At 35.3% G+C, this 13869-nt stretch overlaps 1 protein-coding gene across 1 annotated transcript in view; it reads right to left on the reverse strand.

Annotated features, from left to right (window-relative positions):
* Positions 1–265, reverse strand: part of KIFAP3 (kinesin associated protein 3) — a 152450-nt gene extending 152185 nt beyond the window's left edge. Inside the window, exon 1 of the mRNA XM_024742440.1 lies at positions 34–265. Coding sequence (XP_024598208.1) covers positions 34–65 — 32 coding nt within the window. The 5' untranslated portion in view covers positions 66–265. The remainder of the gene's footprint in view (positions 1–33) is intronic.
* Between the last annotated feature and the right edge of the window lie 13604 nt (positions 266–13869).

Below are 13869 nucleotides of genomic sequence, written 5' to 3' on the forward strand. Positions count from 1 at the left end.
GGAGGGTAGGACCGAGCCTTGGGGGGTCGTCACCTTTTGAGGTATCTGGCGTCCTCCCCCTGCATGGCGGCGGCGACGGCGGCGTGGGGAGGATGGGGGTGTCTGAGAGAGGCCGGCGGGGCTATTTCCGGGGACGCTGGCCAAAGTACCCCACACCCAAAGGCGATGACAGTCCTGAGGCCTGCAAGGCGGGGCAGCTACAGCGCTCTGGTTACCAGGGTGAAGCCGCCGGCTCCTCCCACGGCTCCTAGGCCCCAAAACGCTGGCGCTGCCCAGACCCGCCCAGAGCGGCCTGTATGAGCTCCGCCTCAAAGCGCATGCGCCTGCTCCGCGGCGCCAATATGCGCAGGCTCAGTTTGCGGTGCTGGCCTTTGGGACTAATCTGACGCACCCTGGAGCGGAACGTGAAGGTATTTGCAGCAGATTTCAGCGCGCGTGGTTAAGGAGTGGCTCCGTGGTCACCGCCCCCTTGAGGATGGGAATTGAAAGAGTCATCCCGGTCAGTCGAATTGATATTTCAGGTCCTTCGCTTGAAAAGAGGGAAAGGAAATCCGTTAACCTTTTAATTAGAGAATGCTCTAGAGCAGTCAGGCCCTCGGCTGGTAACCTGTAAAGAAAGGTTTGTATTTGGGGCATTGTGGAAAAGGGGCTGCACTGATTGCACTGAGAAGCTGGAACTTGAGCAGATAGGCTGACCCTTACGAAATGAATACAATTAATATCAACTTCGATCGAGGGGCAAATCTCTCACTTCCATTTTGGTATCCTAAATCTAGAATGCACCCCTGCCCCGCACACACACACACACAGCTCCTGAAATTACAACTACTAAACTATCCCTAACTCGGGCTACGTTTGGAATCATTTCCTCTAAGACAGGCAACTGTTGGCAATTTAGACCATAGGGCCAAAGGGCTGTTTTTCTGTTTTGTTGGGTTTTTTTATTGAAATATAGTTGATTTACAATATTGTGCCAATCTCTTATATGAAGTGAAGTAAGTCAGAAAGAGACAAATACGATGTGATACCAATTATACGTGGAATCAATAGGGCTGTTTTTGAACCTTAGCAAGTAATGTCCTCTTTCTGAGATCTATTCCCATGGGCTCAGCTTTCTCATCTATGCAAATGACTTACGTTCATTTATTCAATAAATATTAATTGAGGGCCAGACATCAAACCAGGCTCTAGGGATAACAAAGGAGGCGTTTCTACTCCCACTTCTCACCTGTCACTCGCTTCTAGTTCTATATTTTTAGTCACCTTGCACTGTGTCTACACCATTGTTCCACTGCCTTTTTCAGATGCAGTAAGTTAATGCAGTGCATTGCATGGAATATTAAATATAGACACAGTCCATACCGACTAAGATTTTTATCGCCCACCCATTCACACAGGCTACACTATTTCTGTCAGTGTTGTAGTCATTCTTCCAGTCTTCCAGGGAAGACTGTATGGAGATAACTTTGACATCTTTCTTTGTATCATGCCCTCTTATTAAACTATTTCAAAATTTTATCTTTTCTTCCTTCAAGATATTCCTGCAATCCAGCTTTCTTCTCCATTCTCCCTTCTACCTACTAGCCTAACCATTTCAGACTTGGAGTACTGCAATTCTTTCCTAACTGGACTTCCTATTTTCTGTTGTTGTTTTTTTTTTCCCAAATATTCATTCTCAAAACTGATATAAAATTTTACAAATTATCACTCATAGCTACATTACCTTAAAACCCCTACAATACCTAATATTGCCAGATCACAATATCTATTAAAATTCATAGTTTATATAATAAGCATTCTTGCAATATAAGCTCCTTGAGATCAGAGATTTTGCTTTGTTTACTTCTGTATCCTTAGAACAGCATCTGGCTCATAGTTGGCACTAAATAAATATTTGGAATTGAAAAAAATGCATACTTGAGCTTGAAACAATAACAGCAACAAAAATCTAGAGGAAATGCCCAGAGGCCAGAAAGGAAGAACTGAAAACTAGATCAATAAGGAGATAAACTGAAACTGGGCCTGAACTAGAGAAGCTGTCAGTCTATAGCAAGAACAGTACAAGATGAGCCTAGGCATTTTATTCTTGAAAGTAAGTAAATACTAATGGTATTGTGCCCAAAAGACAGTAGTCAATTTTGAGGTAATTTGCCTCACAAGGAATAATTACTGTGGTCGATTTAACACATAATAAAAATACAGGAGTCCATAATGATACTCAACAACACATAGAAAAACAGAAAAACAAAACCTTACTTTCATTGAAGGTAATGACTGCATCAAATTCTTACTCTGAAACTTGGTAATTAAAGGAAATAATTAAGCATTTAATCCAAGCCTTTTGGAAATAAACCATAATTTACCTCCTCTTAATGAGGGAAAGCTTTTTTTTTTTTTTTACAGAAAATTCCTGCTAGTACTGGAACAATATAATTATATAGACAGTTACTATTTTGCAAGCCCCAAGAAGTAATGCACCTCATTGATTTATTATAAAATAATTTAAAATGTGGTAGAGTTTCACCCCACAGATAACTTGATAATTCTAAGTGGAAAAAATGTTACTTTACAATGGGGAGATCTGGCTATCAGCATTTTAAACAAGTAAACTAGGCATCATTAGTAGTCATAGTACCTGATAGTATATGCAATAGGAAGCACACAAGATCACCTATTAAGTATTCTTGCCAAAAATTAACCTGAATCTAACTGAACTGTCAGATCTGTAAAAAATTAATAAATGAAAATCTCAATTAAATAGAGTTGGGAAACAGAATGGGAAGCTCTCATGCCCTATGATGATAGCAGAGCCCAACAGAAAGAACTCCTTTCCTGTCAAGTTCTCAGTCAGTGAAAAGTCATGGACTCTTTATTTACTGTAGCCTTCCCAACTTCCTTTTCCTCTCTATAAAAGCATTGCCCTATGGGGCACTTGCAAGTGGTTCACTGCAATTGCAGACCCCAAATTACAATGCTCTGCTGAGCCCAAATAAAACACATCTTTGCTGGAGAAATGTGTGGCAGTCTATTTTTGTTTCAGATCAACAGATCTCATGTGCAGAACTAAATAAAGAAGATAGCCCAAAGAGTGGGGAACATACCCAATTGGATATCAAGATATATCATATCAGAATAATAATTACAAAGTATAGTATTGACATAGGGAGAGAACACAAGTGAAACAAAAAAGAGAACCAGACCCATGCACATGTGTAAACTTGAAATATGACAGAAGTGAATTTTCAGATCATTATGAGAAAAATGTATTTTCAATAAATGTTTTTGAGACAATTGTTTATGCATGTGTAACAAATTAAATTGGATTCCCTACCTCATGCCATGTGCAGAAGCTAATTCTACATTGAATAAACACTTAAGTGTAGAAGAGAAAACTTTAAAAACATTCAGAAGCAAATATAAATTATCTTTATGACATTCAGTTAAGGACAAATTTTAAAACAAAATACAGAAAGCACTAGAAATAAGATTGATAAATTCACTCCATTAAAATTAATAACTTCTAATTATTAACCATGATACCATAAAGTAAAAAAGATAAGTTAAAAAATGATGTGACCTACTTGTATCACATGAAAACTAACAAAGGTTTAAATTGACTGCTTCAAGATCCACTATGAATCAAAAAGGAAAAGACAAACAACCCAATGGGAAAATGGACAAAGAAGAGAACAAATTAGTATTAGCAAGATAAACAAAACAAAACATGAAAAGATGTTCCATCTCAATAGTAATCAGGAAGATCTCAATTAAGACCATAAAAAGATACAATTTTACACTGACCACAGTGCAAAATTTAAGAATTCTAACAATACCAAATTCTGGTGAAAACGTGAAACCCTGGAAATGATTTAGTAAACATTTCAGGTGTGAGTGTTCATTGCAACTACCACTTGAGAATAAAATGTCTTCATTATCTTGTAAAGTTGAACGAGGATATTCTCTAAATTTCTGCAATTCTACCCCTAGTTATATAACTCAGAAAATTATAGCATATGTGCACAATGAGGTTTGTTCCAGAACTATCAGAGCAGTGTTGTGCATAATAGAAAAAGAAAATCTGAAAAACAAACTCCAAAATATTTTTGCAGGAGAATGGATAAATATGTTTGAAATATTCACACAATACAATATTATGCAGCAGAGAAAGTTAATGAACTAGAACTATACAGACAACATGAAGGAGTATTAGAAACATTATATTGAATGAAAGTAAATTGAAGAAGATTACATACAGTGTTTTTTAAATTGTGATATAATTTGCATACAATAAGATGCATTCTTCTCGGTGTGCAGTTATGCATTTTGACAAGTACACGAGTCATGTAACCATTACACAATCAAAATATTGAGCAATTCTGTCATCCCCCAAATTCCTCTCTGTTCCTTTGGAGCCATCCTGTTCCCCCAACATCAGGCTCTGATAAATACTGATGTTTTCTGTTCCTATCATTTCCCTTTTTCCAGAATGTCATCTAAATGTAAGCATATTTGATATAGCCTTTCGAGTCTGGTTTCTTTCTCTTAGCTTTTGGGGGCCATCCATATTGTGTTTCATTAATTTATTCCTTTTTTACTGTCAGCTAGTGTTCCATTGTATGAATGTATCACAGTTTATTCATTTACCACATTTGGGTTGTTTCTAGTATTTGGGAACTGTGAATAAAGCCACTCTAAATATTTACATACAGGTTTTTGTGTCAACTAAAGTTTTCTTTTCTCCTGAAAGCGAACACCTAAGAGTAGAATTGTTCAGTTATATAGCAAATGTGTGAATAATTCTGTGAAACTGCAAAACTGTTTTCCAAAGTGGTGGTGCTATTTTGCATTCCCACCAACAATGTATGACTTCAGCTGATACATATCCTCACCAGCACTTGGTATTATCAAGTTTTTAATTTGTTTGTTTAATCAAGTCATTCTAACAGGTGTGTAGAGATATCTCATTTGATTTAAATTGTATTTCTGTGATGATTAATGGTATAAGCATATTTCATGTCCTTATTTACCATTTGTGTATCATTTTGGGTGAAGTCTTTGTTCAAATATTTTGTTCATTTTTTATTTATGTTTTCACTAGCCTGACCAAACTGATCAGAGAGATAGCAACAGATACTAGATCTGAAAGATACACATCATTAAAACTGAAACAAGAAATAGAAAATGTTAAAACTCTGTATTTTTAAAAGAAATCAAAGACATAATTACAGTTTTTCACACAAAGAATATTCCAAGCACAGCTTTACTGATTAGTTCTAAGAAATAAGTTCAACTTACATACTTATGCAGAAAATAAAGAATGAAGGAATATTTACCAACTCATATAAAAGGGTCAGCATTTTCCTGCCATCATATTCAGACAAATATCTTTAGTGAGCTTATATGTAACAATCTTTAAAAAAATACTAGTAAATTAAATCAGCAATATATAAAAAAAAATACAACATTGTGACCAAATGGGGTTTAACTCAGAATGCAAGGTTAGTTTAACATATGAAAATCCAATAATTTACCACATTGCAAATATAAATGTGAATAACCATATGATCATGTCAATAGAGGCATAAAATGAATTTGACAGAATTCATGATTTAAAAACCTATTAGAAAACTAAGAGTAGAAGGTGACTTCCTCACTCTAATAAAGAATATCTGTTTATTTCTGGGCTGTCTCTTCTGTCCCATTTGTCTATGTGTCAGGAAGTAAGATGCCTCCAGGTATGCTATTCTTTCTCAAGATGGTTTTGGCTATTTGAGGCCCATTTGGTTCCATATTAATTATAGGATTGTTTTTCCTACTTCTGTAAAATAAAATGCCATTGGAATTTCTATAGGATTAGATTGAATCTTTAAATAACTTTGGGTAGTGTGCAATTGACAATATTAAATCTTCTAATCCATGAACATAGGTTGTCTTTCCATTGGTTTTTGTCTTCTTTATTCTCATTTATCAATGTTTTGTAGTTTTCATTGTATATGGTTTTTACCTCCATGAAACTTATTTCTAAATGATTTTTTTATAATATTGTGAATGGGATTGTTTTCTTAATTTCCTTTTTAGATAGTTTACTGTTAGAATACAGAAATACAACTGATTTTTGTATGTTGATTTTGTTTCTTGAAACTTTTTATTGAATCACTTATTCTAACAGATTTTTGTGGAATCTTTAGGGCTTTAAAAATATACAATCATGTCATCTGCAAACAGAAATAATTTTACTTCTTCCTTTCCTATTTAGATGCCTTTTATTTTTCTTGCCTAAATGATCTGATTAGTACTTCCAGTACTGTATTAAATAAAAATGGCAAGAGTGGACATCCTTGTCTTGTTCATGATCTTAGAGTAAAAGCCTTCCATTTTCCACTGTTAAGTATGATGTTAGCAGTGGGCTTTCATAGGTGGCCTTCATTATGTTAATTTCCTTCTATTCCTAGTTGGATGAGCATTTGTATCATGAAAGGATTAAATTTTGTCAAATGATTTTTCTGCATCTATTCAGATGATCATATGATTGTCATCTTTCTATCAACGTGATGTATATTTATTGATTTGCATATATTGAACCATCCTTGCATCTAGGGATAAATCTCACTTGATCATGGTTGTATGGTCCTTTTAGTGTGCTTTTGAATTCAGTTTGCTAGTATTTTGTTGAGAATTTTTGCACCTATATTCATCAGGAGTCAGGCTGCATTGCTTTGGGAAACCTTCCTGTTAATATCAGTTTTCTCCTGCAAAACTGTACCTCCTAGAAGCTTCTCTTAAGTTCCAGACTTAGTAAAGTGCTTTCTCTGTTCTCCTACTGCATTTACTGTACTTTATGGACATGATTTGTTTACGAGTGATTCAAAAGTTTTAAAATCACAGATTTAAAATTACATTTCCAGTCACAGTTCTTGACACATAGTGATAACTAACAAATGGTAGCTCCTGCTTTATCAGATATAATTACAACTTTCAAGAAGCACATAAAGTACTCACCACGTATGTAAACAGATAACTTGACTGTCATATTGGCAATGTGAAACAAGTAGAATGTTGGCACAAAGAAGGAAATAATCCACTCATGGTGGATAGAAGCTTAGAGTAGGGCTCAAAAAGGATAAATAAAAAATTGCTTACCAGAGAAACATAATAGGGATATCCTAGGAAAGGGCAATAATATACACACAATATATAAACAATAGTATATACAAAAACATATGAAATATCAGTATATATTTAGGTAAATGCAAGTAGTTGAGATAGGGAGTTAGGTTTGAGTAGGAGAGCAATGAAAAATAAATTTGGAAAATTCAGGAGGGGCAAAATTGTGGAAAGCCTGCTATAAGAGAGTGTGGTATTTGTATATTCTCTGCACACATCAACAGCCATGAAAGCGTTTTTTTTTTTTTTTTTTGCAGTACGCAGGCCTCTCACTGTTGTGGCCTCTCCCGTTGCGGAGCACAGGCTCCGGACGCGCAGGCCCAGCGGCCATGGCTCACGGGCCCAGCCGCTCCGCGGCATGTGGGATCCTCCCGGACTGGGGCACAAACCCGTGTCCCCTGCATCGGCAGGCGGACCCCCCAACCACTGTGCCACCAGGGAAGCCCCATGAAATCATTTTAACATAGAAAAATTATATGTTGAAATTTATTATTTTAGCAGTATTAATTGTTCTGTATTTTATCCACAAAGCAACAGAGAACAGAGATGTAAGAATTACACTTTTTCTTCTCCATATATGCTGCTTTTAAATTTCAATGCTAATTTGCTTCAGAAGTTCACAGAAAATCGTTTCTTACCTTGTGACTGCCTTTGGGATATCATCAAATGGCCATCGTGGTCCAAAGAATCCACATCCACTGGCTATTAATGCGGTCATCTTCTCACTTTTCAAGTTAATTTGAGCTCACATTGCACATCTTAATGCAAAAGAGATTTAAGTTAAGAGGATCCTTTAAAATACATCCTCTTCTTGATGGTGGTAATCTCTGCATTCAACTAGTATGATGTAAGACAACTATGACATCATTCATTAGGTTTCTCCAAGGATCAGAACAGAGAGGGAGGTGGCCTACTAGGAAAATAATGAATCTCTGTGCCTTTTTTCTTCCCCATGTTCTCTTACAGCCTGAACTATACTTTGAGAAAATAGTTGTGTCAACTATTTAAATACATGTCAACCTGATGATCCTTAAAGACATCAGTCGAATGAATATTATCCAGTATAAATAGAAGATGTATTTTGTCATACATGTACACACACATTCATGCACACACAAAAACACCTGTGTTTGTGAATTTGTATGTGTAGTTATATACGTACATGTTCAATTGGAAGTTCTGTGCTTTTGTGTGTGTGCTTTTAGAGATGTGCACATGACATGGTGAGGGAAGACGAGAATCTGAGTATATCCAGCCAGATCAGCTGTATTTATTAACCTAAACAAAATTTATGAGCAGGCATTACTTTAGAGTTGAATATGCAAAAATGAATAGACATAGTTCCTTACTTGAAGAATTGTATCTACATCCAGTAGGGATACACACAAAATGGAGAAATAAAATTCAAAATAATACATTCTATGGTAGAGCTATAATGCATCTCTATAGAAACTGAAGAGATGACTGTGGATTCAGACATTTAATCCTATTCTGCACAATACACTCATCCAAGAATTGAAGCTATGAGAAGAATAAGATACAGACCTTACCTTGAAGGAATTAAAAACTATGAATAGCCAATCAGAGGACAAGTAATTGGTGTTTCAGCCATATTTCCCACACATCTACATCCCACGTCAAGTTTTGTTTTGTTTTGTTTTTGTCCTGGATTATTTTAAACTGCTCTTACCTATTGATTTTTTTCTATAAAGAATATGCTGCACTATATCTTTTCAATTTATTGCTTCAATTCCATAATCCCTCACTATGATAGAAGTTTCATTTGAGTTAGATATTTAAGTGAATCCAATCTCTCATTAAATACACATTTTTTTAGTGCATATTATGTGTTCCAGGTACACTTCAGAGCTAAACTTGTAGTCTGGATGGATAAATTTAGGCAATGGCTATATTAATAATCAGACATCTCCTCTAAAGCCTTAATAGCAGAATTAGAAAATGTTTAGAGCATGACGACTACTGCTGCATACCTCTGCTAGAATGAGTTGAAAGCTATTTGGTCACCAAAGAGTGCTCTCTCCTCTTCACCTCTTTAACAAAGGTATTACCATAACATAAGTGTTTATGACATACCCTCTGGGTCACTAAGAACAGAACCAGAACTGCCAATTCATTCCAGATCAGTTCCTAGCAACTGCCAGTTAGCAATAACTTTGAAGTTGGGTAAGAGATGAATATATTTCTTCCAGGGATGAAATATATGATGTTCCAACGAGTGATGTAACTCCATCCTTTTAAGTATGGGGCCGAAATTAAATCTTATGTTATTTGACTGTTTAACCTTTCTTTCTTTTTCCTTCTCTTCCCATCTTTCTCTTCTTTCCTTCTTTATCCCTTCTTTTCTTCCTTTCTTTTTTCTTTCTTTTTGTGTATAGACAGCACATGTGTCATAAAAATAATAGCATACTGGAAAAATAATTTTTTTCTGATTTGGAAAATTTCCTGCCAAATCGATATCTCTTTAATGTAATCATTACCATATCAGGAGAGGAAGTAGATACACATCAAAGACCCTGAGAAATGGTTGAAGTAGGGTCAGAATCTTTCCTGTGTGTTAGTGACAAAAAGGAATTGAAATTCATCTCATTTTAGTTCCCACTTCAATACCTTGTCCATATTGCTTTTTTTTTTAAGAGGGAGAGGTAAAAAATAAGATACAGCTACTCTAAGTTTGGCAAATTGTAAAATATTTCTGTTAAATCAGTCCTCTTCCTGCCTTTCCCACTCATTGGCATGTGAACTTCTTTTTCTTTCCAAATGAGTCAGTTGAGAGAATGTCAACATTGCTCTAAGTAGAAGATGCTATCATGCCATCACAAAAGCAAAACAAAGTAAAAACAAAATAAACAAAATGCTGCTTTTCCACTTAGCAGCATTTGCTGTCCTCAGGATATGGTGATGTGTACTTCACTTTAAATGGTCTCTTCACTGAATTCTATCAAATACTCTCCCCCATAACCAAATGGACAGCTGGTGAAAATTCCTCCATCTGAACTAAGGAAGCATTAACAGCCTAAACATTTTTAACAAGATTGGTTTTATTTTACCTTATTAAAATATTTTCATGGCTCCCAGAATACCTTTCTTTTTTAGACATTGAGATGTTGGGCTAGGATTGATTCCAAGGTTATTCTGTTGCCAATACATTTGAGTTCATAATATCATTAAAACTGAAGAAATATGAAAAGCCTGAAATGGAAAGTCAAATATAACTAAAGGAACACATACTCTTTCATTTTGCTGTTAAGTTTACTCAGAGCAAAGAAAAAGCAAAACAGGCCATAGGAAGTGTTCAGTAAATAAGTTTTGAATGAATATCTATAGACAAAGAGGGAAATCACCAGATAAAATAAAATTACTGGTGCTTTATCATAAAGTAGTAGGTTCTACATTTAACTTTTTGCATGTAGGCCACTAGAGTAAAGACTATACAGAAATTGGGGCGTTTGCATTTTTTTCTCTAGTAGTATTCCTCATAGAGAGAGCAGTGGGCAAGAGGGAGGCTGGGTGATAGTTCTTTATTTATTTCTACCTCAGTATACATTTACTTTGTTTCTATTTTACTGGTTTCTGCTGGCCCAAGGATAAATCTATTTTATTGTATGAAAAAACTCTATATAGTGGTATGGAAGGAAGGGCCCATTTTTTAATCAGGTTGTTGGTCTTTATAATGTTAACTTGTGTTAGTTCTTTGTATATTTTGGATATTAACCCCTGATCAGATGCATCATTGGCAAATATCTTCTCCTATTCAGTAGATGGCCTCTTCATTTTGTTGATAGTTTCTTTGCTGTACAAAAGCTTTTTAGTTTGACATAGTCCCATTTTTAATTTTTGCTTTTGTTTCCCTTGCCTGAGGAGACATACTGAAAATATATAGCTAAGGCTGGTATCAAAGAACATACTGCCTGTGTTTTCTCCTAGGAGTTTTATGGTTTCAGGCCTTACATTTAGATATTTAATCTATTTTAAGTTCATTTTTGTATATGGTGTAAGAAAGTAGTCCAGTTTGATTCCCTTGCATGCGGCTGTCCAGTTCTCCAAACACCATTTATTAAAGAGGCTGTCTTTTCTCCATTGTATATTCTTCCTCCTTTGTTGTAGATTAATTGACCATAAAAGTTTAGGTTTATTTCTGGGCCCTCTATTGTGTTCCATTGATCTTTGTGTCTGTTTTTGTGCCAGTACTATACTGTTTTGGCTACCATAGCTTTGTACTATAGTTTGAAGTCCAGGAGTGTGATACCTCTGGCTTCGTTCTTCTTGCTCAAGATTGTGTTGGCTATTTGGTGTTTTTTTGTGTTTCCATACAAATTTTAGAATTATTTGTTCCAGTTCTGTGAAAAATATCATTGGTATTTTCATAGGAATTGCATTGAACGTGTAGATTGTTTGGGGAAATATAGTCATTTTAACAATATTAATTCTTCCAATCCATGAGCACAGTATATCTTTCCATTTGTGTTGTCTTCAATTTCTTTCAACAGTGTCTTATAGTTTTCTGAGTACAGGTCTTTTGCCTCCTTGGTTAGATTTATTCCTAGGCATTTTATTCTTTTTTATGCAATTGTGAATGGGATTGTTTTTCTCTGATAGTTCATTGTTAATGTATAGAAATGCAGCACATTTCTGCATAGTAATTTTGTTTCCTGAAACTTTAATGAATTCATTTATTAGTTCCAGTAGTTTTTTGGTGGCATTTTTAGGATTTTCTATATATAGAATCATGTCATCTGCAAACAGTTGTAGTTTCCTTTTCAATTTGAATTTCTTTTATTTATTTATTTTTTTGTGTGCAATTGCTGTGGCTAGGACTTCCAATACTACATTGAATAAAAATGGCAAGTGTGGGCATCCTTGTCTTGTTCCTGATCTTAAAGAAAATGTTTTCAGCTTTTTACTGTTGAATATGATGTTAACTGTAAGCTTGTCATATATGGCCTTTACTAGGTTGAGGTATGTTCCCTCTACATCCACCTTGTTGAGAGTTTTTATCATAAATGAATGTTGATTTTGTCAGAACTTTTTCTGCATTTATTGAGATGATCGTATGATTTTTCTTCTTCAATTTTTTAATGAGGTGTGTCACATTGATTGATTTGTGCATATTAAACGATCCTTGCATCCCTGGGATAAATCCCATTTGATCATAGTATATAATCCTTTTGCTGTATTGTTGAATTTGGTTTGCTAATATTTCATTGAGGACTTCTGCATCTATATTTGGGTCTGTACTTTTCTTTTTTTTGTGGTGTTTTTGTCTGATTTAGTATCAGAGTGATGCTGGCTTCGTAGAATGAGATCAGAAGTTTCCTTCCTCTGCAATGTTTTGGAATAGTTTGGGAAGGATAGGTGTTAATTCTTCTTTAAATGTTCGGTGAAATTCGCCTGTGAAGACATCTTGTCCTGTACTGTTGTTTGTTGGGAGTTTTAAAAAAATCACTGATTCAGTTTCATTACTGGTAAATGGTCTGTTCATATTTTCTATTTCTTCTTATTCAGTCTTGGGAGATTGTACATTTCTAGGAATTTGTCCATTTCTTCTAGGTTGTCAACCAGTCTTTATTCAGTGTCTTGTAGTCATTTTGGTTGTCTGAAGCTCATTGTCTAGTATATTCTTTAGGAAGTGCTCATGGGAACAATATTCCTTGAGGTCTTGCTTATTGATAATGGTTGTCTGTGCTTTTTATACTTGAAGTTCAGTATTACTGAATATAAAATCCTTGGCTCACATTTTCTTTCCTTAACTCATTATTGACTGGGGGATTTTTGCAGAAACTAATACGTGTGGCTGGCGATTTTTATTTTGGCTGGCCAAAAATTAATTCTGTTATTTCACTAACACTTTGCGGATTATTACATTCAATAGTTACACCTGACACACCTGTAAAGTCTTCTAATTTTGTGAAAGGTTCTCTTCAATCCACTCTTCTGTAGAAGCAAAGGAGCATTCTCCAGCACCATGAATTTCATTTTCACTTTCCATATCAGAATCAATCACTAAGGTTTTTTGTCTTTTTTTGGTCTAATATTCATATTGTCTGAATCAGAACTATATTCTGAAGAACTATCATCTTTTGAGACACTAGTATATGTGTTGCTCAGACAATCAGAAAATTCACTGAAAAATTCTTCTTCACTCAAAATTTCGCAATGCATCATTTTTGAAAATTTTGCATTTATAATATACACAAGGTATAGAGCAAAATGTGAATAACAACAATCGTAAGCTGTATAATGAACCCTTGATCAATTTTAAGCTCTAACAACTTCCCCCGGTGATGATAATTGTATCTCTCTCTAAAAACATATTGATAGGTCTCTGGTGAATAATGTGTTAAGTGTCTTAAGTATGTTACTTTATTTTCTTCTGGCATAAAGTGTTGCTGATTAGAAGTTTGGTAATGTAATTTTCTGTTCTTTATAAGTCACACATGTTTCTTGCATAAAAGGCCAAAAATTTTTTTTCTTTTTTACAAGGTCTAGTAATTTTATTAGACTATGATTTGATGTTGGTTATTCTGCATGGATAGTCAGTTATATGGTGTGCTCTTTCAATATGTAGTTTCACATCCTTTTAAAAAATATCAGTGGGCGGGGCGGGGCTTCCCTGGTGGCGCAGTGGTTGAGAGTCCGCCTGCCGATGCAGGGGACACGGGTTCGTGCCCCGGTCCGGGAAGATCT

This window comes from Neophocaena asiaeorientalis, unplaced genomic scaffold (assembly GCF_003031525.2).
Source record: "Neophocaena asiaeorientalis asiaeorientalis breed wild unplaced genomic scaffold, Neophocaena_asiaeorientalis_V1.1 scaffold99, whole genome shotgun sequence".
NCBI classification, from domain to species: Eukaryota; Metazoa; Chordata; class Mammalia; order Artiodactyla; family Phocoenidae; genus Neophocaena; species Neophocaena asiaeorientalis.